The sequence below is a fragment of the Rhinolophus hipposideros genome (genome assembly GCF_964194185.1).
Source record: "Rhinolophus hipposideros genome assembly, chromosome: 3".
NCBI lineage: Eukaryota > Metazoa > Chordata > Mammalia > Chiroptera > Rhinolophidae > Rhinolophus > Rhinolophus hipposideros.
The window spans coordinates 16,096,631-16,124,128 of NC_138049.1; the positions used below are offsets into that span (position 1 = coordinate 16,096,631).

General features: G+C 42.0%; 1 protein-coding gene across 8 annotated transcripts in view; it reads right to left on the reverse strand.

Moving 5' to 3' along the window:
* Positions 1 to 3,628: 3,628 nt before the first annotated feature.
* SASH1 (SAM and SH3 domain containing 1) overlaps positions 3,629 to 27,498 on the reverse strand; it is a 264,800-nt gene continuing 240,930 nt past the window's right edge. For all 8 annotated transcript variants that reach the window (XM_081032321.1, XM_081032319.1, XM_081032316.1 and 5 more), the window contains 9 exons: positions 27,003 to 27,146; positions 23,855 to 23,990; positions 22,876 to 23,045; positions 22,014 to 22,223; positions 21,070 to 21,220; positions 16,549 to 16,662; positions 9,633 to 10,744; positions 8,178 to 8,309; positions 3,629 to 7,041 (listed from right to left, as the gene is read on the reverse strand). In XM_081032321.1, the coding sequence (XP_080888447.1) occupies positions 6,778 to 7,041; positions 8,178 to 8,309; positions 9,633 to 10,744; positions 16,549 to 16,662; positions 21,070 to 21,220; positions 22,014 to 22,223; positions 22,876 to 23,045; positions 23,855 to 23,990; positions 27,003 to 27,146 (2,433 nt within the window). In that variant the 3' untranslated portion in view covers positions 3,629 to 6,777. The remainder of the gene's footprint in view (positions 7,042 to 8,177; positions 8,310 to 9,632; positions 10,745 to 16,548; positions 16,663 to 21,069; positions 21,221 to 22,013; positions 22,224 to 22,875; positions 23,046 to 23,854; positions 23,991 to 27,002; positions 27,147 to 27,498) is intronic.

Below are 27,498 nucleotides of genomic sequence, written 5' to 3' on the forward strand. Positions count from 1 at the left end.
GGAAGAGACAATGAGAGCAGGAAAGATGTTCCAGATCCCTGTCTGTTAAAAGAGAGAGAGGTAGATATTTATGTATAGTAAGGAAATGTGGAGTTGAGAGAGAGTTTTTCAAGTGAGGAATGGTTAACATCATTCTGGTTGACGGAGCTTTCTTCACAGGTAAAACCAATCAATGACTCTGCTTCACGAGTGAGAAAGAAATTTGGAAGAATCCCATGTAGCCCTCGATTTGGGATTCTTCTCATGGGTGCGCTGCCTGGGATAGCTTTCATATGGGGCTCTGCTTCTACAGCAATATAGTCCTAAAATTGATCTGCCGAGGGTCATCCTGCCGGCACTCCTTTCCCATCTCTTCTTCTGTCAATGCCCTTCTCCCTCCTCACACACAAAAGCATCCATCTTAACAACTTGTAAAAATGTCAGGGGCTCCAAGCGATAGGGTAGGCTTGAAAAACCTGGCATTGTAACGTCTTCTATAATCAAGGCAACCCCCAACCCCACCATCTGTCTAATGAGAGACATTTCCAGTAACACTTCCATTTTTATCCTTTATCATTATCTATCAAAATGGTGATATATCTGTACATTACTAAAGCGATGGATAATAATCATGGTAAGGATAATTAAACCTGGAGGATTTTTTTTTTTTTTTACAAATAGAGCCTAATGATCAAAAGAAATCAAACTTTAATTCAGAAACATTTTTATCACAAGGAAATATGACAGGATGATCAAAAAGACTCTCACACATAAAATAAAATATATTGCATGAAAATAAAAGTGTGCAGAGGAAGTAGAATAGGTAGAGGATTCCAAAGGAGAAAAGGAGAGTAAAAGTTTCAGTCTGTTCTTGTGTGTTTTCAATGGACAATGATAGGTATCAAACTGCTATGGTAGTTATTTTTCCACTGATATGTAGTTTTAAAGTAATGTTGCAGTTTTATTTTAAAATGCAAATACTTACAGTAAGCTAGAAATATAGTCTCACAACTATTCAAACCTATGATCCAGAACTTTTGGAGGGCAACTTTTAAATGTGCAAGGAAGCCCTTAGTTTTTGAATACTATTTTGGTGTACATAAGCAAAAATGTCTGACAGCCATCAGCATAAGGGATCAAAGACAAGGCTGAACATGTATTGGCAAGGACGGTACAGCATAGGGCACCTCAGTTCCTGGGTTTGTGGGCTCCGTGGGCACCACCACTGGCACAGGTCAGCCCCAACCATCTTACATGCCTGACTTTCATGTAGCTTCAGAACCCAGTTCTGGGGAAAAGGAGGCTGAAAAGGGCTGGCACAAGCTGTGCTCACTGGAGGGACCTGGGAGACACTATGAAAAAACGTCCCAGCAGGATCTCTTGAAATGTGGGGGGTGCAAGTCTCCCAAAGGAAATGTAGTGTGATTATTCAAGAGGCCGTTTGCTTCCGGCTGGGAAGCAGCAACAGCCATTACAAACATGTTCAAGGGGAAGCTACAGAGAAGTGAGGGTACATGATGGCTGGGTGGGGGCGGGGGGCCCGAGGACAGATCATGAACACAGGGAGAGGGATTAGACAAATGGAGGGACTCCTCTTATGTCGTGGCTGGAGTGAGGACTAGGAGAGGCAGCGGGAGTTTGCAAGTGGGCTGAAGGGAGGTCCAGAGGGGAGACCCAGTGCAGTTTCCAGCGTTTCTATGAAGAGGGGGAAGAGATCATCCACTCGGGATGAGGGCCAGGTGGAAAAGGAGTTGGGGGACGCAGGAGATGGTATTTTCCCCAATTATTTTCTTGTCCTTTTCAAGCCTTAGTGTTTTCAAGAGTCTAATGCTCTTAGCAAATGGGCACACGATTATAATCTACGTAACTACCTCCTTTTCTCCCTCTAGACAGGCAGTTTCCCACTCTGGGTCCCACAGGCCTTTGTACACATCTTAGGGCTCCCACCACATTCACTACCCAAGTGTTGAGGATGAAGGGGATGGCCGTAAATTGTAATCTTAACTACGGTGGCCCCCACACTTGTGTCTTGGCGGCCTTCCATGTTGGACACAAACATAGTTTGGTAGGACTTCTTAGGAGTTTTTATGAGAGTGCACGAGAGGTGACCGCTAAATTCCCTTTTCAAAGTGTTCTCTGTGTTGGAGGGGTTCTGTATGAGGAACTGGCATGCTTCCAAATAATGCTGCACACGGTCCCCTGATGAGGTATCCACACCTACACCTGAGCATTCTTCCTTCCTTTTGTCTACCTCTCACTCTCACGCTCTTCAAAGAAGTACTTTGTACATAGTTTGTTCTGAGTGGCTCCTCAGAGCTAAGAGAAAAGAAAGTCTTTATTCCAAGCCAGTTGTTGTGTGATTAGAGGACAACCACCCTTCTCTTTTCTCCTTTCCCTAATTAAATTTATGTTCTTTTTAAGTGAATCCCCTAAGCATCTATATGTGAAATGAGGTTAGAACAAACACCAAGAATCCAGTCAAAGCTTTTAGAAATCCTAAGAAAAAAGTATCTTCTCTGAGTTGAACTATTGAATCGGAGGAGTCAGCTTGAGATAAGATTTGAGGTCTATGGTTAGTCCTTTAAAATAATGCAGCACTCCAGATGAACCCCCACTCTAAGAACATATGAAATATCACCATTTACAAAATGGATCGGTGGAGTGCGGAATAAGATAATGATTTACAAATAAAACCCTTGATGGTAAAGCTTCCTTTAATGAAATTCACCAGTGGATTTATTCTATCAGAATTTAAAATACAGTTTTAACACAGCAATTCCACGTGCTAAGTGATATGTTTACAGGGATATTCATAACAGCTTTTTTTTATAACAGCAAAAGATTGTCCTTTCACAGGGTACTGGTTAAATAAATGATGTGCATAATAGAATACCATGCAGCCTTTAAGAGAATGGAAGGGCAGGGCACTGACATGGCAAAATCTCCAAGATATATTGAATTTAAAAGCAGGGTTAAGAAATATAAAGAATATGCTATCATTTCTGTAGAAAAATACATTTGCAGCTATATTTGTAAGTACACAGGGCATTTCTGAAAAGATAAGCAAACACTGGTTATAGTACTTATCTGTAGTGAAACAGGTGGCTGGAGGAAAGGAGAGGGTGATTTTTTTTTGGTCTTGTTTCAAGTGCACGTATTACGGACTGAAAATTTTCCATTACAAACAAGCTCCCTCCTACTACAAAACATGGTTTTATACCAACTGTGATACACCAATGTTGAGAAAAGGATTTTTGTCAATTAACTTCTAGAATAGCCCAACTTAGACTTTTTTCTTTCTCCGTGGAAAACTTGGGTTCTGTTGACTATAATATTGGGCAAGTCAACCACCTATGTGGCCTTACAACTATTCATTTGAAAACGATGGGCTCAGACTAGCAGGTTACGTCCACAAATTTCTTTCTAGTTTAAGATGCTGTGATTATATGATTCGATTATGCAATATTTGAAAAAAATAAATTGGTAAAGAGAATCGGTCCATGTCAGATAGTGAGGGACGATGATGTGACAGAATTATGTATATCTACTAACTTTTTCACAATATATTTTATTCTTAAACCATATACATTCCCTTTCATTTCTATTCCATTCGTAGTTCAAATACCCGAGGAACAACAGGAGAGGCATATTCAACTGAAGAAATTTATTTACTTTTTTTTTTCTAGGTACATAAATGACATAATTATAGACAAGTTTTGATACATAGGAAAACCCTTCTGTCCTTTCTCTTTGCTAAATGAATCATCACAATAATTTTTACAATTTTTAAAACAATACACAGCTTTCTTGGGCTGAAGCAATTGCAAGAACACATTGGTACTGGTATATTACAGCTACTTACAATGTTTAAGAACAGCAATGGAGAAAAATAAGTTATTTAAATATTGATTTCATATACAGAAAGTGCAATGTTGTTAGTTGTTATATAACTTGCTTGACAGTTTCTTGTTTTCTCTATCAATTTAAAATCAAGGTAACTTGGACTCAGACTTCTATATTTATTTTCTGAAAATAATACAGTACACACAGGCAGCACTGACTTGGTGAATTGACTTCTTTTGCTGCAGTTATGAAAGCAAACTTTGCTATGTCAGGAACTGATTTCCAATAGAGTAGTAATTCCCAATTTCACCCACATCTGGGTTTCAGGACAGAGAACAGGGCATCTGACTAAGGCAAAGCCATGAAAATCTATCTCCTACTTGGCTATGTGGGAATGTAAATAGTGGTTGGGGCTGGCTGCTGCATTCCTTCTAGACAGCTTCAAAGTAATAATTTACACAATAGATGTGTAGCTACCTGAGCTGAACTGCCTTTCCAGGTTTCTTTTGTGCTTTCCAAAACCAATTTTCACCATTCCTCAACCTTCTCTACCAAGTGCAACTGATTAGAACTGGTTATTGCTGCTGCTTGCCACCTGTCTTCTAATAGACACAGGCAGCCCCAAACCACCTCAGTCAACGTCACACACAAACACCGAAGCTCTTCTAGGGTCAAATGAAAAGTTTAAAGCAAAAGAAGACCAAACAAATACTAATGATTTAAAAAAAAAATTTTAAAAAGCACAATAAAGTAAAACCAATCTCAGACCCCTCAGATTAGGAAGACCTTCCCGCCGAAAATTATTCGTGGTCCCTGAATTTGATTTTTCTATGCAAAGGCAATGATTTCCAAAGAATTGTGACAAAAATACAGTTTGGCATTCTCAAAAGCTCAAGCTCAGAAAATTCCCTTTCCTGGTGCCACTTTTACTTAAACGAAAATGGTACAGTAAAAATGAACTAAAACTTGCAAATCCACACAAGATTGCTTCTTCCCTTTGTTACTCTTATATGACTTTTTTGTGTGGGTTTTCTTTTTTGTTTTTTTTTTTTTTGCTTAAACTATGAGCAGGCTCTTTCAGAAAGCAGGATGAGGGTCCGTTTTATAGCACCCATCTCCATCGTAGCCCTGGCAATATTTCAATGATGTAGTTATAGGAGAGCCCTGCAGCCTCGTTACTTTCCAAATGGGCTATGCTGACAGGAAGGTCACAACCAGAGGTGACAAACATGGGCTGTTTTTAAGAGTTCAATAGAAATTTGGCAGCTTCAGCTTTTTATTCTAGATTTCCACAACTTCCTCACATGGCATCTTAGTGAAGGTATTATTGGATACACATTATTTTTTAAAATGCATGCCAAAGCATGAAAAAATATATATCACCTGAGAATGTCCTTTTCCTCAGAAACATGGATCCAAGTATATAAAGCAAACGCTAAAGATGGCTTTGTAATTAATGAAATTACTTTTTTTTTTCCCTGAGGGAAATCATTTGTTTTTGTGAGTACATGAAATATTATAGAACTTTTGATCAACGCTTTGAGTTCAAAGTGTTTCTGTTATAAATGATCAGATTCAATGCTTAAGAATGCTTAATGAGAAGAACGTACAGGAAAATCATTTTGTAAGCAATGGAAACCTTAATATATTGTTTAGTTGTCTAAATTTCTGTTTGCTAGAAAATCAGACACAAGACTAAAAGGATAGAATATGCTGAAATCAGCTGGGAAACAATCGAAAATATGCAAACACTTAATACATGGGTAACATGTTTGCCTGGCTCCAAAATGAACCATTATGTGAATTAAAAGAATTGCCTAAAGAAGAAAGAAAAACATCTTAATTGTAAAACTGAAAGAAAAAAAACAACTTTTAAAACATCTTATAAACTACTTCCCTTTTTAAAAAACATCTTTCTGAAACAGTCACCCTTACAATGACTCTTTGCAAAGGTAATCTGTTAGCTGATGATTGAATTTTTGGAATGGACGTGGTCAGGGGTCCAAGTCAATACTACAACACGACGACCGACACAGTAACGACTCTAAACTGATTAAAATGAAAGGTACTTACTATAAACACACCCACACACACTCGCAGACACACACATCGTATCTTTGTGAATCTCAGCGAGTTTTCACTGGATTTGTAGTTAGTTTAAAAACTGAAAGCCAAGATGAAATCTGTGCCTGATAAAACACCCTTACAAAATAAACCACGCTGGAATGAGACGATTAGAAAAGCCCATTTTTGCTGAAAACATCCCAGATATGTTAAAAGGCAGCCTTTGCTGAAGATTTGGAACTATGGTTACAGGGTGGTGAACACTAGTTAGATAACTGCTTAAAAGCTTATATTAAGGCAAATAAAAGCTGATTGCTATAAAGCAATTGTTAAAATGTCTCTTGTTTATCTAAAGGAGAAAAGGAAATTCGTTATTCCTAGTGCAGCCAGATTTTCTTACTTTTGAACCAATGAGCATGGTGAACAGTGTACAATCACTCCCGAGTCTGTTACTTTGGCCTAACGAAGCCCGTCTGGCCCCCAGGTATCCTGCAGGGTGACAGACAGAGAGCAAGGGGCACCATCAGATACAGGCTGCCCCTGCCTCTGCTCCAGCCCTCTCCCAGCGTACCGAGACAGACTGGAGGCACGGCATTTGTGGCAAGTTGGCATCTTGGTTCTATCATGTTCTGAAAATAAAAATAAGTGCTGTCTTTTCTTTGGGAGGGGGGTGGGGGTGGAGGTCAAAGAGAACCGCACCAATTTCCTCATGGGGGCTTTTCTGGAGAAGAGAGGGTCATCGGTCCCATGCCAAGGTTTCGTGCTGTTTGGCCACACACTTGGCCTTTCTTCTGGATCTGGTCTGCATGTCCAGCGAAGGGGGAATTGCATCAGCATCATAAGCACAGTGAAAGGGTGGCTCTTGTCCAGGGAGGTCCAGTAAAGGCCTGGCTACATGGCCTCGGGGCCTGGCGGAAGTTTGAAGAGTCTGGCTGCAGACACAAGCTTGCTTATGTGTCTCTCCTCTGTGATGCCGGCCTGCTGAAGGCAAGTGTGGGACAGAGAAGGCACTTGGCCCAGTGTGCTGAAGCCAGCTTCAGTGAGGGTGTTGGTGTACATGGGCAGACCGATGGAAATCAGCCAATCCGACACGGATGAAACGCATCCGGGAGAGAGGGGCTTTCTACAGATTTCCGTGAGTCCACCACTTGGGATCTGGGTAAATAAAGAAAGCAATTTTATAAAGACTGCACGTGCCACCGAAGGGCTACTTCTCACACGCCTAAAAGGAACACTACTAATATTTCCCACTGTTAGACTATCATAAAGTGATGATGCTAGAAGACGTCAAAGGCCAAGAGTAGCATGGAGAACTCTTTGACTTCTCAAAGGTGAGGTAAATTTTCAAGGAACTGCTTGAGGTTCTAGAAGCGACCTGGAATTAGATGTAACCTCAATTATGTGTCCAAGTTTCCAAACAGGAAGCATTTATATTTCTGTCTATTTGTCTCGTGCTGACATGTTCCTCAAGGTAATCCCTAAGATGACGGAAGAGGCAATCCTGTGTGATAGTGTGAAAGGCAAAATAATCAGTGGGTAGGGTGTTTGTTTATAAGTCAATTTCCCACTATATTTTGAACCTACATTAAAAACTAGAAGATTAACATTTTATCAATACTATTAATAAAGAATCTAAAATATAACAATACCAAGTGTTGGCCAGGGCAGAGAAACAGACATTTGTACTTGACTTCTGGGAAGACCAACCACTATACCTTTCAGAAAAGTAATTTCCTACCAAATGTAATTCCCTGAGATTTTGTTCAGTCTTGATGAAGCAAACTCTCTTAAAGAGATGTATCCTCAGAAATTGATCTTGGACGTCTATGAAGATTTATTAAGGATATTCTTTACTATATCATTTTAAACAGTTGGAAATAATCTAAATGTTTCATTGCTATGGACTGGCTTCACTAGGTCACACGCACCTACTAGAACACTTTGAATTACTGATCATATAAAACAATTTTTAGGAACAGAGAAATAAGAGTCACGCTCTGATCATGTTTCAAAACTTACTATTGTGTACGTGCAGAGAAATGACTGGACAGACTTAACTTTTTTGTAGTGCTGGGATTATGGGCAATTTTTATCTTTTTCTTTCTAAAACTGTATTTTTAAAACTTTGCAGGCTGAATAGGTATTGCTTTCTCCCTGGGTGTCTCCCTTCCAAAGCTATAATGCACCGCGGGCTACTTAGTGGTTGTCAGTTGCCAGCGTGACCTTTACGCTCTGTAACTAAATGGACTCAAAGAGCAGGGGTGGGGAGACCGGAAGTGCCCGTTGCTCACCGCCATGCGGTGCTGCTTCCGAAGCAGCTTCACGCGGATCTGGTCCATGCTGGTGGCTACGTCCCTCTCAGGCTGATCCAAGTCTTCTGCGTATCTCTGTACCAGGGCTTCAGGAATCCCACAGCGGCCGTGCTGCGAGGGAGAACAGAAATGTGGTATCAGGGGTTGTTGCTAGGATCTTTTTTCTTTCTCCAAGAACAACAAATATAAGGTAGGGTAAAACATGTAGCTACTGGAAAAACATCACCAAACATTTTACTTTGAAGTGAATGTATTTTCTTCAAAGTCAGCATGATTTAGAGGGAATACTTTTACATCTTTATCTTTCAGGCAGTAATGCACTCTAGGAAAATGTTTTGAAACATAATTAAAGCAGAACACAGCCATGCTGTATATTGGGGGCCAATGCCTTCATCTTACTCTTCCTGATCATTTTGCAAAGTATTATGGAAGACAGTCTCCTGTCTTCTGCAGGGGAGAAGGGCAAACTTCTGCTCTAGAGACTGTCTACCACGTGTGCCTCATCTATTCAGAGCTGTGCCGCCCACATCGCCAGGCCAGCATTTCCTATAGCGTAGAATTCTCATTCAAAGGGGTTTATTCCTTGGATATTCAGGAGGAGGATCTTACTGTAAGGTATTCGTGGTCACAGAATTTTGTAACAGGACTCCCAGGATTGTATTATGACAGAGCTTGCATTCCCACGAGCAACGTATGGCTACATCTAGTCTTATTTGTCTTCAAAGACATTGTAGTATTAGTAGACTTCTTTTGTTTGTTGTTTTTTCCAAACGCGGAATGAGTTTTTTTAATAGATCTCAATGTTTTCGGTACAATGGGATTTTCATATAATCTCCTGTGCCCCGCCCCAACCGTTATCCATACAGATAACTGTATAATTATTACATCTGAACAGGGTTCTACATGTCTTCAAAGTATGTTCACATTTATTTGTCCCTAATAGTACCTCCAAGAGGTAGTTATACACGTTATGCCCTTTGCATTCAGGAAAATGAAGTGAGGATTTGTTACTGTCTAATAACATGCATATTAGGACATGAAAACTGGAACTCAGGTGTATCCTGTCCATGAAACCATGTCTTTCAGGAACTAGTTCTAATACTGACTGATAGTTCTACCTGCAAAGTATGGCTGCCAAAAATTAAAAACAAATAGCCAAAACAAAGAGGAAAAAAAGAAGAAAAAGGAAAATATCCAAGGCTGTATTTGCATTTAATCTGGACACTGTGCCCCCCACCCCCAAACCCCCTACGCCATTCACGGAACCTCCCAGCACTGAGTGGCAGAGGCCCCTGCTAGGGACCACCCCATGCTCTCGCATCAGAACGGCCTCCGCCTCCCGGCTGGCCCCCAGGGGCAACCGGTATTCCTCTCACCTGGATGCCTGACTTATAAAAGCAGAGGCCCATGAAATGGGGTCAGGGCCATCAGTACCTTATCAGAATATGGCTCCTCGGTGAGATCGATGCCCTCGGCTCGTAACTTGTCTTCAGTGAGCATTTCCAGATCGACTCCCCGAGTGCAGGAGATCTTCCTGGTCAAAGCTGGGCCCAGCTTCACGCCGTGTTCCTGGAGGCTCGCGCTCTCCGGCAGCTCTGAGAGCCATGGCGGTGGCCTCGTGCTCGGTGGGCTGCCCGGCTCCTGCCCTGAGGGAGGCCTAGAAGCCTGAGGGGAATGACAGTCGCTGGGGCCGCTGGAGCTGCCCTTCTTCAGAGGCAGGCATGGTGCGTCGAGAACCGGAGGGCCAGGGTGCAGGCCGTTGGCCAGGCGCTCCCTGCTCTTCTTGGCAGGGACGGGTGGGGGCTGTGCAGGATGTCTGGCCTGCGTTCTGGTCTCAGGGCCCCTCTGCTCACCTTCTTTGGTGCCTGGGGGGTGACACGTTCCTTCAAAATCGAGTCCTTTTCTGTGACCCTCAAGAGGAGTCCTTGTTAAACTGTGTCTAACTCCGGGAGGTTGCACGTCGTAGTTTTTGGGCAAACACGGAGGAGGTGTCATGCCACGTGAAGAGGCTGCAATCGAGCCACCCAGTTTCTTAGTAGTCATTTTCTGAGGTTCAGAAAGTCTCTTGCTTTGGGTCAGTAGCGTGGCATTGTCAAGGGCGGAATGCAGCTTGGGGCTGTGAACCTTTGTGATGCAGGAGGCTGTCTTTTGTGGCACTTCCGGTGCAATCTGAGGGGAGGGTTCTGTCACCGCACTAGGCACATCTTTTTTAGCATCAGGCTCTCCTTGAAGGTCATCCAGGGAATGGGATCGGGGCCAAGTTTCCACAGGCTGGGGGCCCTCCAGGGTCTCACAGCTCCGACAGATGGAAACGGGGAGGCTTCTCCGGTTTTTATTCAACCCAGTCACACACGGCTGATCACAGTGCTTGGAAGTGTGAGGGGCAAGACCACCGCCCAGCCTGCCCTCCTCCCCCTGCCTCAGCGTGTTCACTGACTTCGGTAACGGCAAAGTTGGGTAGTTGCCCAGCTGATTCCTGTTGAAAGACTTCAAGCTGGACTCAGTTGATGACTTGGCAGAGAGAAGGCCAGTTTTCCGAGTCTTGCCTGCGAGACAAGGAAATATTTTACAATCACGTCTTAAAAGGGGCATCAATCAAGCCAATGTATAAAGGTGTGCTAACATAATCGAAATCTCCAACTCCTATATTCCATTGTCGAATTATATACACTAAGGACAGAAAATCACCATTTTATGATGTTGGGTGATACAGGGTTATTATGGTCCTGTTTTTATTTTTAGAAATAATTCTTAGTCTTATTACAGGACTCATGGAGACCAAAATTGAGTTACGTGGTAAGGAAATATGCTGTGTCAGGCAGTAAAATAAATCGAGGCCTAATGTCTGTTTCTAGCAGCAATCAGTATGAAAGAAGGTTGATCGTCCATACCCCACTTAGAAACCACACTGATAAGGTCTCTGTCTAGTGAGTAAATTTCCTAAGGTCATGTTTGCAAGAGGAGGTGCACTGAGTTCTGGGACAGGGTATATAAACGGTACCTTCTAAGGTTCACTGGTGACCACTGGCTTCTCAAACTACACCTTCCTCCAATCCCTCCCATCTTAGTGTGTTGTTCACATATGCAAAATAAATGAATCCTAGAAACAGTCAACCGACCTTGGTATAAATAAGTGAACACGCTTAAGTGAGTAATTTGCCTGAGACAATCTATAAAATACTGACATGGTTCTAATTATCACTGAAGCAAGAGCCCTGATTGAAATAAACTGTCAGACTAATAATTAAACTATCAACCAGACATAACCTACTTATTTGACAATCGTTGATTGATGTTAACTGCTGCTACTGCTTGATAAGCTTTACTGAGAATTACTAGCTATGGGTCAGGCACTGTGTTAAATGCTTAGTTTTCATTGCTCTCTCTCTCTCATTAACTGTTGTTATGTTTATGGTTAATACCATGTTTGGTGTGTGCTTTGACACTGGGCTGAAGTTGAAGGGAGTACCCCAGATGATAAAACATACGAGCCTAGTACTTTAGGCCTACAGAAAAAGATAAAAATATTAAACCCACATCAGGTTTGGAAGGTGCAGAGAAACAGCTGGCTCTAATCTCTGAAAAACCACTACCTTGTAACTAAAGTTTCTTTCTAGTCTGTTGTTTCAGTAAACATTTGTAATTATTTTAAAGTTCTCATATCTTACCATTAAGCAATAAGTAAATATTTCATTAAAAAGTAGAAAGGAGAAATTGGGTGGTGGATTGATTTGATTGGGAGAAGAAGAGGGGCGTGCAGAGTGCTCACTTAAGGAGAAAATGGACACTCTGGGGTCAATAAAAGACATTCTCTGAAAAACATCTCTATGTGTGTGCTGCACAACTGAGAGAAAAGGAACAAAAGAAAAGGCCTGAGGTACTGGGACATTACAAGTGGTTTGGCCATTATGAGCAGAGAGAAAACCAGATTCCTTCATGATTTTCACCGGTTTACATCAACCTTACTTCTAATTTCATAGTTGCCTCCTTAAACAGACTTTATATTAATGATCCCATCCTTTCTGATAAGACACAAGCCAAAGTGTGAAGTATTTTGCATTTGGCAAAGTAGAGACAGTCAAATGGCATTTATTCTCCCACGTGTGTAATGTGAGGCCTCAGACCTGGCCACATGCTAGGCTAACGCTATTCGTTAGGTACTATTAGGTGATTATTTCATTGTTACAAGGAGGTGGTTAACCTGGTATTACTACTGAATATACTGACTATGGTCCCAGTTTTCAGTAATAGAAAAATCATCACAGAGAAAATGGAAAAGGGAAATTCCTCTTCAGAAAGCATATACATTAAACCTGAAGTTTAAAAATCGGATAACATAAAAAGTTCTTAAAACCACTTCAATGTAAATTTTAGAAACGTGGTTTTCCTTACCTGTAACTCTCAATATAAACTATATGTATAATTTCCGTGTTCACATTCTGTTTATAATGGAAGGATCCCCGAATTGACCTTGAGGCGAACCATCTTTACTCTAGTTTCTCGGCAGGCACAGGTGAATTCTCTGGAGCATTAAACAAGTCTGCCAGTGATATGTGTGAAATCCTGTCCAATCCAGAACAGTTTGGAGGAGAACTAATTTACGGAACATGTCTGGATTTGGAAAGGTTCTTAACCGAAACGAAAGCCCTTCGGGACCTACAAGTTCACTGGAACTAAGGAGTCACTAGGCTGCAGGTGGCGACCCATCTTGACTGAAGCTGTTGTAATACCAGGATTGGGGAGAACCACAGTCTCCCCAATTATTACAACACTTTGAGCGGCAGGGCTCATGGGTCAAATTTTGAAGTCCCCAAAATGCTCAACAGAACTGGAATTAGGGTGAGGTCGGCAAGGCACCTAGGGGGCTTGGTGGAGGTGACAGCTCTCAGGGTTACACCAGTGCAGCGGGGACCTGCGGGGACCTGACAGCACCTCCCTGCTCACGTGCTCATTCTAGTCCGGGTTTTGGTGGCTGTAATAGCTCTCAAACTAATGTTTTAATCATTATCTACAGTAAGAAGACACATTTTCTGTTCAGCATCCAGTACACACAGACACAACTGACACAAAGGTCGCAAGTTACAATACTAATGATACTAATCTTACCAAGGAAACGTACCCTGATCCTTTCTATTCTCCGTTACCTTACAAAACTGCTGTGTATGACCTTCTATTAATTAAATGGTTATAGACCCCGCTAATGAATTGCAACCTGCAGTTTCAAAAGCTTTGCTTTAGTCGGTGCTCACCAAACATTTTAGCACACAAGCTACTGGATGGGATTCTAATGGCAGCTGAAAACTATCAACGCTGAGCATTTTTCATGATTGTCTTCAAGTGTTCGACAATGATTTAAGGGAACCCTTTCCTACTGTTTTTAATCTTACTATAACGGGAGTTTGGGGGGCACAACCGTAAACCACAGTGCCACCCACAGTGGCACTGAGTTCACTTGAGCCCATTCCACTTAGGACTCCTCTCCCATCTGAAACAAGCAAGCTTTCTGACATTTCCTATCAACTGCTTCCCAACTGTCAGGACAGGAAAGCAACCAACAAGACGTGAAGCTCTCCAATCACTCTCCCTCAGTAATTGTTCTGTACTCAGTCGGCTGCTGAGACATTTAAGATACAGCTGCTTTGTGACCCTGATGGAAGGGCTACCTGGTAAATTGTTTTCCTTACGGACCTAATAGTGCCCAACACTCCAATGTTGGTTTTTATTGCAAAAATAAAAAGACATCAGAGACACACAATTTAGGTTTTACAGTTGCACGTATTTTAGATGGAATGTATTCACCTCACACAGCCATCAGGAGGAACAGCTGTTAAAGTATAACTATAAACGAGAACAGTGGAGAGATCAGAATGGGAAAGATTAGCACTGAGTTCAGAATAGTAATAGAATTGTCCTTTCTCAGTAAAGGGTACTTTTGAAATCAGTAATTTTCAAAGCTGGAGTATCTTTTTAAATGAAGATTCATTTGTAAAACAGATCAAAGCTGAAGTGTCGGAATGGTCTAGGCATGACCCTGCCCCCTTGGTGGCCACCATCCCTCACACCGCCAAGGCCTCCCCTGGTCCCTGGGGTAGGCGTGATGCCACAGATGGCCATTAAAAACCATGGTTTTAGGTAGCATGGGCTCCCAAACCAGAAGTTATGCACTGCATGGCAAAGACTGGCGCCTTTAAACACACCTTGCATTTATGTCTCCATTCATTGAAAATATTTTCCTAGTGCGACCTAGAAAATAGAATCCTGAAGCCTGGCTTAATGTTTAAATAAACAAAAGTGTCCTTAACCGTTAATTGGATGAAAAAAAAAGATTAAAAAAAAAAGTCAAATCTATTTCGAAAACATCTTGCTTTTAAAGTGCTTTTAGTTTGAATTGTGGACTTGTGAGAATTTCATTATCTTCATTGCATACCTTTACGCTACTTTTCAAAGTGAAATTTATGGTTGGTTCTGTTGTCCTAAAATCTGTTTATTGAGTGTCTTCTATGTGCATATAAGTGTGGAGGATATATTATAAGTAAACCACTGATTCAAATCAAGTCCATCATTTGCAGTGGGTATGGGATCCAATGCTCCAACTCAAGGGTGAAAACACATATCATCCAATCACTTCCGGTAACTAACCATGGGTGGGGCTGGCCCAATGATGTGAGTGTGGGGTACATAACTCTGAGACCATATTCAATCTGGGTAGCTGTTTTCTGTCTAGCTCGTCTGAAGTTTTGAGATTTTTAAAGTACAAAATGTAATATACAAATTTAATCATATACCTTTTATTTATTCAGAGATCTAGCTTTCACAAAAATGAAGCAATGACTGCTTGATAAAGTCAGTCTTTTCACTTTATTTTAACATCAGTTAGATATTTTCATACTATAATCTCTGATATAACATTGCCAGAATCTGTCTTTCACTGAAGGAGGCGTTCTGTAACCGTGATCACTGAGGTAACTTGCCTGCTTTACTGGCTATGTCTGAACGCTGAGGACTGTCCTTGCTCAGGCTTACTATTGACCGTGTTTCCCCAAAAATAGGACCAGGTCTCATATTAATTATTGCTCCAAAAGACGCATTAAGGCTTATGTTCACGGGATGTCATCCTGAAAAATCATGGTAGGGCTTATTTTCGGGTTAGGTCTTATTTTCGGGGAAACATGGTATGTAAGAAGGAAAATGAGGTGAGGATGGTGCTGAAGGACTCCTCATGTTCTCAGAGGGGCTCCTCAAAAATCCTCAGATGCAATGAGACCCATGAATGACAGTCACCAGTAATGGGGTATTCTTGTTCCTTAGAATAAATAAGCAAACAAACATGCAAAGAGGTCTCCACGGTATATGTTGCCTTTTTCCTTATTTAAAAATAGGTCCATCTATTTTAATCAATCCACCATTTTAAAAGGTATTATTGTAACAAATACAAACTACATAGCTTCTGGCTTAAAGGTCAACGAAGCCCAGATACCATTGGCTGATGTATGATGACACCAACTAATTAGAGTAGGACTTGAAAACGCTTATGGAATGGGAAAATAAGGTCTAAAATATTGTCTACCATTGACTGAGAGCCTCTTATGACCCAGAGTGGTCCCAGGTGAAAAACCTGATCTAAAAGAAAAGAACAAGGACTTCAATGATTCCTTCTGAGCTTTAAAATCTTTCTTTATAAAATATGCACGGTAGGGTTTGAGTGATGATTAGTAATTATTAGTAGTTTTATGCATATATAAAAACCTAGTCTACTGCCCAATTCAGTGAGTGTTTAATAAGTGCTGGGTATTATTAATATATTGTTACTTTAATTCTTACAACAAGCTATAAAAAAGAAACTCGTCTTACTATTTCAGCAGTAAGGGGGCTCAGAGACATGAAGTAATTTGACCAAAATCTTCAGCTCATAAATGTTCTATTCAGGGTTCAAACCCCAGATCTCCTCATTCGAAACCCCATGACTCTTTTCACGATCTATATTTGATGTTATGACTCTAAGAGTTTTAGGACAATGGAAGTTGAGGGTCCCTTTCTCTGACACACAAGTTTAGTCTTGGACTTTCCACTTATATACTAAGTGGGATGGAAGAATAACTGATGAGAAGACTGCTGTACTCATTTCTCAAACACATCTGCTGCCTAGCTTCTTGAGGGGACGTTCATTCTTCCTAAGAATCTTAATTAAGCACCATTAATCCTAGACAAGCTCCTCAGCCTATTGTTTTCCCCAAAACAATAGTTCGGGCTGAGGAAGAAAGACAGTCATGAAATGAAGCACAGATGTCAAGAAATGACCCCAGTGGCTTGCATGGTAAGGTGCATTCATGATGGTCTGGGCTGACGTTACCGTTTTCCAGGTTCTCACTACTTTCATAGCATCCTGAGTCTCGTGGAGAGCAGCCACTCAGACCCTGGCTGTCAGCAAGCAGCTTCTCCTGGGACCCTGACTGGTCGCTGTTACCTAGGAAGGTGAACACACAGCATGGAATCATAAGAGGAATGAAAAACAGAGGTTTCCAAGTCAACTAAATCCCAATTTTATCCTCAGTTATCACCGTACGTTTTTAAGCCTTGGTGTTTTGGAAGAGAACTAATTGTTTTAAAGTAAATGAGATGAAAATGAACATGTGAGATCAGAACATTTCCCAAATAAAGTATCAGATGAAAACAAATTTGGAGAGTACACAGTTGGAGGACATTGGTGCTTTTTAAGTTACCCAGAGGATGACTCTGGCCTCAGGCCCATCAGGGAGCACTGTACCATGTAGGGGAAGAGCGATCATTGTCCTTTCTGAGTGATGGTCCCATGGAACAGAAGCCAAAAGTGAATATGCCCCTTTCAGAAGGAGGTGTTAGGGCATAGGCTTTTTAGAAATCTATACGCTTTGTATTTCAAGTTATTCGTTACCAGCTTTCCAAATATGGCGGCTAATATAAAAGCTAAGTGTCATCCCTATGGTGGCAAAATATTTGTCTATAATAATAAAAATATGTACCACTTTAAAAAAAAAAGCCAAGTGTCAATGAAATATTGAGTTTTATGACAACTTATGAGTATTCATTGGCGTTGGTGACATGTGCTGGCCCTTGTATAATCTCAGTGAAAAACGGGTGAGAGGCCAGGAGTAAATTCTTTTGTTTTTGTTGTTTGGAGTGTGTTCGAGGGTTTTCTTTCTTTTCTGCCTTCTCCCTTTGTCAGCATTTCTATGCCATGTTTACAAAGGCTAAGGCAGGAAAACCTCAGGAAGCCCTCTACCTGGGACACCGAGTAATGAATACCTTTAAGGTGGTACTGACTGAAAGTTGAACGTCCTCATTCTCAGGAACCCTTCTAAGAGAAGCAGATGTCTGCTCAGTGAAAGTCTGCAGAGTAAGTCACGGGGGAAGTCACATGGGCCTTCATCACCCAGCAGTGTTAGTTACTCTGCATGTTGCATAAAAAGGGCACGGATGGTGTGACAAGGGATCAAGAGTAGGAGAAGAACATCTTTGTATTATTATGTAGAGTAAGTGCTTGGTCACATAAAACAGAAACCAAGAAAACATTTTTTTTACATAAAATAACTAGTTGCATGATGAATGGCTTTATTTTCCTTTTTTCTTCACTTGCCCTCCCCCTACCACATACACAAAGGAAAACGAAATCAATAAACCAGAAATCTGATGCCTTTTCTCAGGTCGTTAAAAAAAAAAATTGTGGGAAGGCAGGGGGCTGCCATTCCACGTTGTGCCAGCTGTCCACTCACCACTTCCTGTTTGCATTTCTCACATGGAAAGCATTTCATAATGCAAATCATGGGAGAAATCATGGCAGAGTAAGCCCATAAATTGGAGCCCCAAATCAAGAAGTGTTATTTTTTAAATGATTAATGAAAACTGAACTAATTGGAAGCACAAGAGCAAATCCTACCCCATTCCTCACACAAGAAAAGTGGAACATTCTAGAGTGATGTCCTCATTTTGTGGAAGAGTCTGTGGATTTGGAGTGGCCTTTGTCCTAGCCTACACCATGTTATTTAGGAAAATGATACTTATAAAATGAGGGCTTTGAGCTATCAGTTACAACCCAGGAAGAGGAATCAACGTAGTTTGTCCTTGGCAAAACAGTTCAGTGTGCTGTTTTGGCTAAAACAGACTCCAAAGTGCTGACCAAAGGGGATTAAAACAGAAAACTTGTCCCCTGCCACTGCATAAAAATGCAGGCTGTGTCTGCATCTTTGGGGAGGCCAGGCTCACCAGACCCAGCACGGTACCTTAAGTTGTTATGGGGAGGGAAGGAGTCCCTCTCACTGCCTGAAAACCAGTTCAATTTATAAAATCATGAGGCATATGTCAAGGGACTATTGTCACTTTCTGTCTAAAAGATTCAATCAGCAGCTACTTAGCAGAAACCCAACTATCAAGTTTAGCAAAATTGCCTAGAACTAAAATCCAGTGTTTCCCCAGTAACTTGAGCTCCTTCATCAGGGAGAATGCAGAGGTAGGGTACCTCTTAGTTGTGCTGCACACTCAAGGCCTTTCCCTGCACTTACTAGCATTAATGTCAGGGTACAAAGGACAAGCATGAAGGTGAAGAACCAACAAAAGCAGAGGACTGGGCTGTGGGGCTGAAACCCTACTGGGGCATGACCTGACCTTGGCCCTGAAGGGATTTTGCTTGAACTAAAGCTCTCTCCCACTCCCATCTCGACACACACACACACATACACACACACAACCATTTTTCTGGAAAGCAATTACCTTTGTGAAGAAAGATGTTCGGAAGGATTTAGGAAGTGGATATGTGGATTTGTTTTATTTTTCGCTGTACTTTTCGGCATATCTGAAATAACTGATTAAAATTCTTACGAAAATTATTTTCTTAAAAGAGTTTTCATTGGGCAGACCTGGGACAGTGGGTTTGGGGTGCGTGTAAAGAATTGCCATCAGACAATTAGAGTCTTTTCCAAATGCTGTATAAAGGCTGGCATTTCCCCAGGCACAGATGCAATGAGAGGCCGACCAATGCTGGAGATGTGCTTCTCGCTCTCATGGGAGGCTGAGCTAGAAAACTTGCAAGATCTCTGAGATCTCAGTAGATCGCTGACTCTGTCTAGTGCATAGAAATTGAGTTTGACAGGTAGCTATAGTGTTCCCCTAAGTCACTGGTTACTTAGAGAGAGACTGTTTATTAAACACCGAATTAAACTGCACTGAATGTAAAACCTTTTAATCCCAGGACAAGTCTTGACCCACACCCTTGGCACTAAACAGCACCTCTGAGCCCATGAAGCATCTGTTTTAGAACCAACAAAAGGAAGTGCTACTTTATGCATTAGGAATGTTGTAAACAATGGCCCCATACACTCGAAATGGGATTTATGAAGAAGCAAAGAGCCTCAGATTTCCGAGTGAGCATCACACTGGGCAAAGATTCCCTCCTACGAAATACCTCCCCATGCAAATCTCAGGGTGTGAGACCAGGAAGGACAATTAATCTGAGCCAATGTGACATGACAAAGACTAAGCACAGATCTTGCTTTGTACTCAGTTCTTAGCTTTGCTCCTCCTATGTTCTGAATAGTAAAGGAAATGCAATGGATCGGGTTTATAAACCAGCCATTCCCAGTGGCTATGGAAGAGCAAATGAGCTACTTTATAGAGAAGATGTGGTCCAGGAGACTAGATGAAGCAACATTAATTGATATTAATATAGCTGGTTGGCCACACCAGGCACTGGGCCAGGCTCTTCATACACAACCTGGCCACAGACCACCCCCTCCCCAAAAGAAACCAATACTAAAGAGACCTGGTTATAAAGTGATATTAACTACAAAACATAATTCCCGTGCAATCCATCCCTGAAGGCAGCGTATTTATCTAGGGTTCAGATAACTATCTGATGGTGTGTGGTCTGCTCTGTTATCAGCTCCAATTTAGAGGGAGGACCTACTAAGCGGAAGTGACTGTAACTATATTGAGACACTTGCTTCCATGCCTGAGTCATTCAGTAACGTGTAATTTTTTTCCCACCATTAACCATGGTGTGTCTTTTAAAAATAGAAAGGCTATTAGCTACTGATACCTCTGGAGCAGAGCACTTGAAAGAAAATGCATTTGAATTCAGTAACTGGAAAGGGCGCTCCCTCTGCGATGCATAATTTCAGGAAAATTTTTGATGTCAGATTAAAGAATAAAGAGCAAGATAACACTAGGTTAATGGAGCAAAGGATACAGTGTACTCAAAGAGACTACATAAAAGCTGTGAGCCCACTGAATTCTGTTCATGGGCTGTAAAAAGGAGCTATCATTTCGGCTGAGACTTCGCACTATGGAATTCTCTGCTCTTACATATTCACTTCAGGCATTTCCTGCTTCTATAATGGCAGCCGATGAATTTCATTTCTTCATTAACCAACCTATTCAGTAAGAAAATAACCCCTTGTGTGCTGTGAGAAGTAATTAACTCTTTGCTGGGCAAGATACTCCTGGTTTATCAGTCACTTTTGAGCCCAGGTATCCTAATGACTTGCTGATGGCACACCTCAACAGTACCTAACATGACACACGTCATGTTTCTTAAGAAAACTGTAATTCAATTCTCAGTCACCTAGAGCAGCATTTCCCCCAACACTTACCTGGAAACATACCAGGAAAGCTATCAGCAGTAAGGTTTTTTGTTCCCATGTTACCAGGAAGGTCTGCACTGGGAATTTAGCTCTTTGTGCTGTTTGACATAAGACAAAATTGACCTTGGCTTTGGAAAGCCTAGGACCAAATGAGTGACTCCAGGGATCTAAGCATAGGCTGGCTGCTTCCAGGAGGGCTGCTGGTGACCTAAGAATATGGTGCTTGAACGAGGACCACTTCTATGCTAAGAGGGACTTACTGTCATATTCCTGTAATAGCTCCACTGCTGTCAAGAGAACAGCTCTGTGTTCTGGGTCCCTGATATTTAACTCATCCAAGTCTTCCTCCTCCAGGAGCTTAAAGGTGTCCAGATCTTCATATCCATTGAACAGGAAAGTGGGCATGTGCTCCTGTCAGGGACAGAGGACAGAAGTGTGTTAGAAGGCCCAGCCACGTGACACACAATTGACATCCAGCCTCAAACCCCTAAACTCTTTTTCCACAGTCCTTTTTATGCTAATTGAAAGATTAGTAAGTGTCATTTGCATGCTATTCTGTACCTTGTAGGCCTACGGCTTAGTAGGCAAGTGGGGCGTTTCATTAATCATGGGTTAAGAAGATGCATGTTGCAGACTGAAAGGGGCTTGCATTTTAATTGTGTCCTTGCTATGAGTTGATGTCTTCAGAGCCACACAACGCACAGTGGATGAGACTGTTCTTTCACCTACAGAACTATTACAGTCCAACTCACAAAGGTCTGTGACTTCCCCAGAAACAAGACAGCTTTGCAAGGAGGAGACAGAACCTACCACTGCAGCCCCACTTCACTAGATATTGGGAGTAATGGTGGGAGACATGGGAGGGATGAGTCCTCACGGCCTCTCTGGGGCCCGGTGGGCACAGTGGCGGGGATTTATGCCCACAGCCCTTCCTGGTAGTAGCTCGAAGTTACACCTCTTTGAAAATGGCTCTTGGGGGGGCTAGTCGCGCATTTTCACCTGGGGCTCATGCTATCACCCACAGCAGAGGTCAAGGGCAGCAGGAGTACACTGGTAACTGTAGAACAATGGATATTCATCAGAGCAATGGGCCACCCTTGCGGAATGACATAGATCATCCTCTACTCTTCCCTAAAAGTGACCTCGCTGGCTCAGTGTAGGGAAAGGAGACAGCAAAGTGTGACCAGAACAAGATGGAACTGACTTTCAGGTTGATCCGATCAAGGAGATCCTCCACGGATTTGGGCTGGGGCAGTCTTCCTTTCCTCCTCCTCCTGGTGGGGCGCTTGGGCTTCTCCTCTTCCTCGTTTAGCACATCCACGTAGATGAATTTGAATGTGCCCACCTTGTTGTTCAACAAGCCCATCCAGGTGCCCATGGGTGGTTTGCTGATTATATCAATGATGTCTCCTTTCTGTAGCCCAGGGGACAAAGATCTCCGTTAGGTACATTTCTAAGCGTGAATCACAAATCAATCAGATGTGCTAATTGTTCACATGTGAAGACACTACAAAGGCCAGAATTGGGTCCATCAGTCACCTTGCATGAATGGGAGTTTGGCAGAGGGCCAGACAGAGTACTCCAGACTGCGCTGGATTCTAGGAAGGCTAGTGGCCTCACACCCTCCACCCTCCTGCGCCTCAGGATGAAGCGTTTCCCAGTACTCGTGGGGGGCACCTGGCTCTCTGAATGACCTGCCATCACCCAGAGCCCTTACTTCTCAGAGCAAGAACTTCCCACCACTCAAATGCCAGTGGCAATCCCTATTCTATAACCACTTCATACATTTCACAGAACTCCATCTATCCCATAGAAATATCAGCAATCACACAGAGATGGCATTAAGGTTCCTTTAGCTGGAGAAAGGATAGAAACTGGGGGTTGGAGGGTACAAAAGCAATTCTAGAGGCAAGCTGAGATCAGGGGTCAGGGCCAGGAGGATGAACACAAGACCCATCTCTGTCGCAAATGCTGGCTGGCTCTGTTTTGTTATTCACTAGCCCAGCATTCAACAGAACACCCCTCAAAGAAACAAAGAGCCCAGGTCTGAGGCCAGGCAGACACACCTTGAGCTTGAGCGAGTCTGTGTCATAGGGACTGGGCGTGAAGTCGGTGTGTACCCTGGCTCGCCCACAGAAGGGGCCCCGGTAGGGGGGCTCTTCATCGTCCCCATCTTCCGACTTGACGCTTTCCCTGTTGCTGGTCGAGGAATCAGTGGTACTTACGGTTTGACCACCTGGACAGGAAAAATAGGAAGAACATGGATAAATACAGATTTGCCACATAACAACGCTAAAAGGCACCGAAGGAACTGCAGGTTAGGACACTAAGGGCAAAAAAGCGAAGCCATCACAGACACATCATAACCAGAGCAGGGCCCCGTTCGGGGTCCGGGGAGGATCTGAGTTTTCTGACTGTTACCCCTAATCAAGCCCCTAATGGTAGGGAGGTGGGGGGGTCATCTTTATGATCTGGGCATGCAGGTGACACTGTGACTCCCTGATGGAGGACACTACAAGCCTTTAACATTCCTGACCTCTTGGTCACGCATACCATTTTGACCCCATTTCACACATGAGGAAACAAACTTAGAGAGGTCAAGTAACTTGCCCGAGGCCAAATGCTTTTAAAGTGATGGATTTAAATGTGGTGTCTTCCCCCACGCCTTTCTGTGGACACCACCATTGGTTGGATTAGTTGACCAGCCCTGGTTATCACTTACATTTATAATTCTCCTCCTGCTGCCTCTCACTGGTCATCTTTCTGACCTTGAAGACTTCCCTAAATTCTCCTCCATTCTCCAGATCCTTCCTCTGAGATGCTTTCCCTATCTTCTCTGATCAAAATTCATCAACCCTCTTGTGCGCCACTGTTGTACATCTACTATTGAACAAATAGGACTCTAGGTCTGTCTCTCTAATAGCATCCTAGGGGTAAGGAACTTGGTCGCATTTATCTTTAAATTGGCTGAACCTGACGCTAAGTAAAAGTCTGATTTTTAACTCCCAAGGAAATCATCTACGATTGCAAACTAGACAGGCGTACTCATGGAGCTCTGTCCACTCAGAGAACTCCGCAGACTCTCGACTGAACCTCCGGCTTTGAGCTTGGGCTTCTCCATGTGTTCGCTGTCAGGCTGGGAAGATGGAGGGGAGCCAGGCATTCCATCAAGGCCCGAATCCTGCAATGGGTTTCAACAAAATTGAGTTTCATCAGAGTGGACAAAATGAGTATCATTTTGTAATTCGAAGCAATTTAGCCCTCAACTAAATCAATCAAATCCATCTTTATACCCATATGTGATTCCATAGCCAATATCTTCCTTTTCAATCTATATCCTTGCTTTGTTTTAAAACTGTGGTCCACGTAACTATTAATTAAGCACTTAAAAATTATTTTTCAGGCTCAAATAGAAGTTCTCGAAATCCCTGAGAAAAATCTATCTACCTCTAAGAAAAAATATTTCGTTAAAGGCTTAGAGTCTTAGCACACTCAGCAGTCCAGTATTGAAGCTGCACTTCAAATGCAGATTCCATTAGTAACGTAGTATTTGGAAGCACAATCAGAGATTATGTAATCTACTTGAAGGGAGACACTGAAAAAAAAAAAGCCCAGATACTTATATTCTGTTTATACAAATTACTGAAATTGGCTAACTCAATACCAACTTAGGACCCAGATATGCAGCAAAAATCCCATTTTTCAGTCTAGGATGAAATTTCCATGTCACCCAGGTTTTAGTTTCTTTTTTTGCTTCTTTTCTGGGTCGTTAGTAAAAAGCTGTGACATCCTTTTCCTATCAGAATGCTGACATTAGTGACTCTGCAGTACTTCTCCCTTTTGGCGTGGCTATGTGCCATCAGCATGGCCCCTCGTTTGCACAGATAAGTACAGCATATTCATTTGATTAGTGGTACATTATCATTCTTCAAAAAGTCTGCAGTGAGAATGGCTTCCTTGCCAAAACAGAAACCTCTCTGGTGTATTACACAGCCATGTGAGCACCAAACCCTCTAAACGAAACCTGTGATTTGCATGGTGCCGAATCATCAGAAGGGCTTTCACGGGATTCTGCGGGTCCTGCACACATCTGAGGACAACAGCCATGGCAGTTTCTGATCCAACATATGTTGTGCTTTACGTTTAAGGAAAGTGAGCAGACCACCTCAAAAACTATAACCAGAGGTGCCACCACTGGGATGTTACTGAACCTGCAAAGTATGAATTCCTGACTATATTCGCATTCCTCCTTTCAAAATCATAAAATAAGACATTTTTCCAATTAAATTCTTTTCTTAATGCCTCTGAAAAATACACACACACATTTTTTTGAAAAGCAGTATTAAACATACATCTCTGATACTGTATGTTTTTAAATGCTTTAAAATTTTTTTTTAATTTATTCATCATGTATTTATTGATAACCTACAAGAACAGATCCTATTGCTGGGCATACAGCTGGAACAGAGCGGACAAAAATTCTTACTAGAATGGATGGTATATCTATTAAAAAGTTAAAAAAAAAAAAACCCAAAACGTGAAACATTAATTTTCTCTCCCCCAAAACCATTACAAAGACCACTTATTCATTCTTTTTTTCCTTATATGAAATAACTATGAAAAAACAAACACACACAGACCTAAGAATACAACACTGGTATATAGCAGTAAAATTATCAAAAAGTGCTCAAAATGACATTAAAATTCTATGCTCATGATCTGTAAAACAGAAAACCTCTCGAAATGTAAGTTTACGTGAGCTTTTAGTGGATGTTTCAATTTTGGGGAAAAGTCAACTAAATAAAGTGCTTTAAATTAGATGCTGCTTTCCCAGGCATGACATCTGCTTCATAGGAGAGCACAGTTTGCTTTGTTTCTGGTCAGAAATATAAAATCAACATCGCTCCCACACCCTTAGGGACAAGAAATGCAAAGAATACGACAATAATCGTGGAACTAACACACTGGAGGCAGCCCCAGTTTCCCCTGTAGGTCTAAGCCAGAGTTTCTCAACCTGCGCACTATCAGCGTTTTGGATGAGTAATTCCTTGTCATGGAGGGCTATCCTGTGCATTGTAAGTCGCCTCTGGCCGCCATCCACTAGATGCCAGTAGCACGCACCCCACCCCACCCCACCCCACCCCACTCAAGTCCAAATGCCCTGGGGTTGGTGGGGAAGCAAAATCACACCCTCCCCCAGTGAAAACCCTGTAATAAACTGAAGACGTTGTGCAGGCTTTGTCTGAATCACATTGTGGCTGGCAGAGCTGGCTAGGTGGTGCTGCTAGTGATTCCAACAAGGGCATGTTTTGCGTGTAGCTTACTATGCCCACCAGAGGGCAGCAGCTGAGCAAAAATGTCAGCTTTCCAGGTTCTTACTTTGTAGGTAAAGCAGCATTACCTACATATTTCAGGTAGACAACCAGCATACACAGGTACTCCAACAGACTACAAAATGAATAATATAAAGGTGCCGGAGGAGAGTGCTTTGAAAATCTAATGGTCGAAATTATGTCAAGGCCCAGCTCTCCGCATGTCTTTCTTTATTCCCTTGATTCATATAATTAAGACAGAAACTGGGCATGTTTCTAGTGATGAAGTTATAGAATTGAGGGGATCAATTCTGTGATATCTTCATGGGCACAGTTAGAGCCAGTTAGTGAAAACACCCCTGCAGAAACAGGATTACCATCGAAGTCCTGCAGCTGGGGAGTGTTTTCTGAGTTTACTTCTCAGGCTTGCTCTGTGCTTCCAGAACAACTCATGCTGAAAGAGTCTGCTGCCTAAGAAAACGTGAGTATCTTCTTTAGGTTTGGTTCTGGTGACATCCATTTTGTGGTAAGGGATTTCCTTTTAGAAAATACAGTCCTTCCTGTGTGCTCAAATTTTAGGGCTTACTGAACTAAAGAATAATCATTTTTTTCATATTTGTGTTTTCTCTCATCTGTACCAGAAGATAAGCCTGCGTTTTGTGTTCCCAGCACCAAGCACAATGCTAGTATGACCTTAAGTTCTTAGTAAATGTTTGTTGTATCAAATGTTTGTCCACAGAAACTAAGCATGGTCCTAGAGCCAGGGTAATGCCATGAAACACACATTTTTTTAGTACCATTTATAATTTCTGATTGACCACCCTCCGCTTTCCCTGCTGTCAGGAGGAACCAAGGGGGCTTTTTCCTTGGCAGTTGCATACCTGCTCAGAGACAGAACTGCTGTATTTTTTAGACATTCTCTTCCTCATTGTCTCCTTCACTGATTTCACCTTTTTTCCCAGAGAGATGCGGGAGGCAGTGGGTGATTTGATTACTTCCTTGTACACCAAATCTCCTTCTTTACCCTGCAAAAAAAAAAAAAAAAAAGTTATACGTACCTTGAATCACAGAAAATGAAGCCCCAAAACAGCTTTTATTATTCAAACCATTAATGTTCTACCTCTCAGAAAAACACTGGCATCCCCCAGGATCTTGAAATTTTTCCTACGTTCACTCGGTGCTCTGTTATTTACCCTTTTGATGAAAAATTAAAAGCTACTCACTAAGAGGCTTTTGTTCATTTGTTTAAAGTGGGATGTGAGTTACTTTTTATTTTATTTAATCTGAGCACATTCTTCTCCTATTACAGTTTTTTCCCACAATTTTAAATACCCAAGGGAATACATTTCACCACTAAAGAGCAATTCAAATGAATCA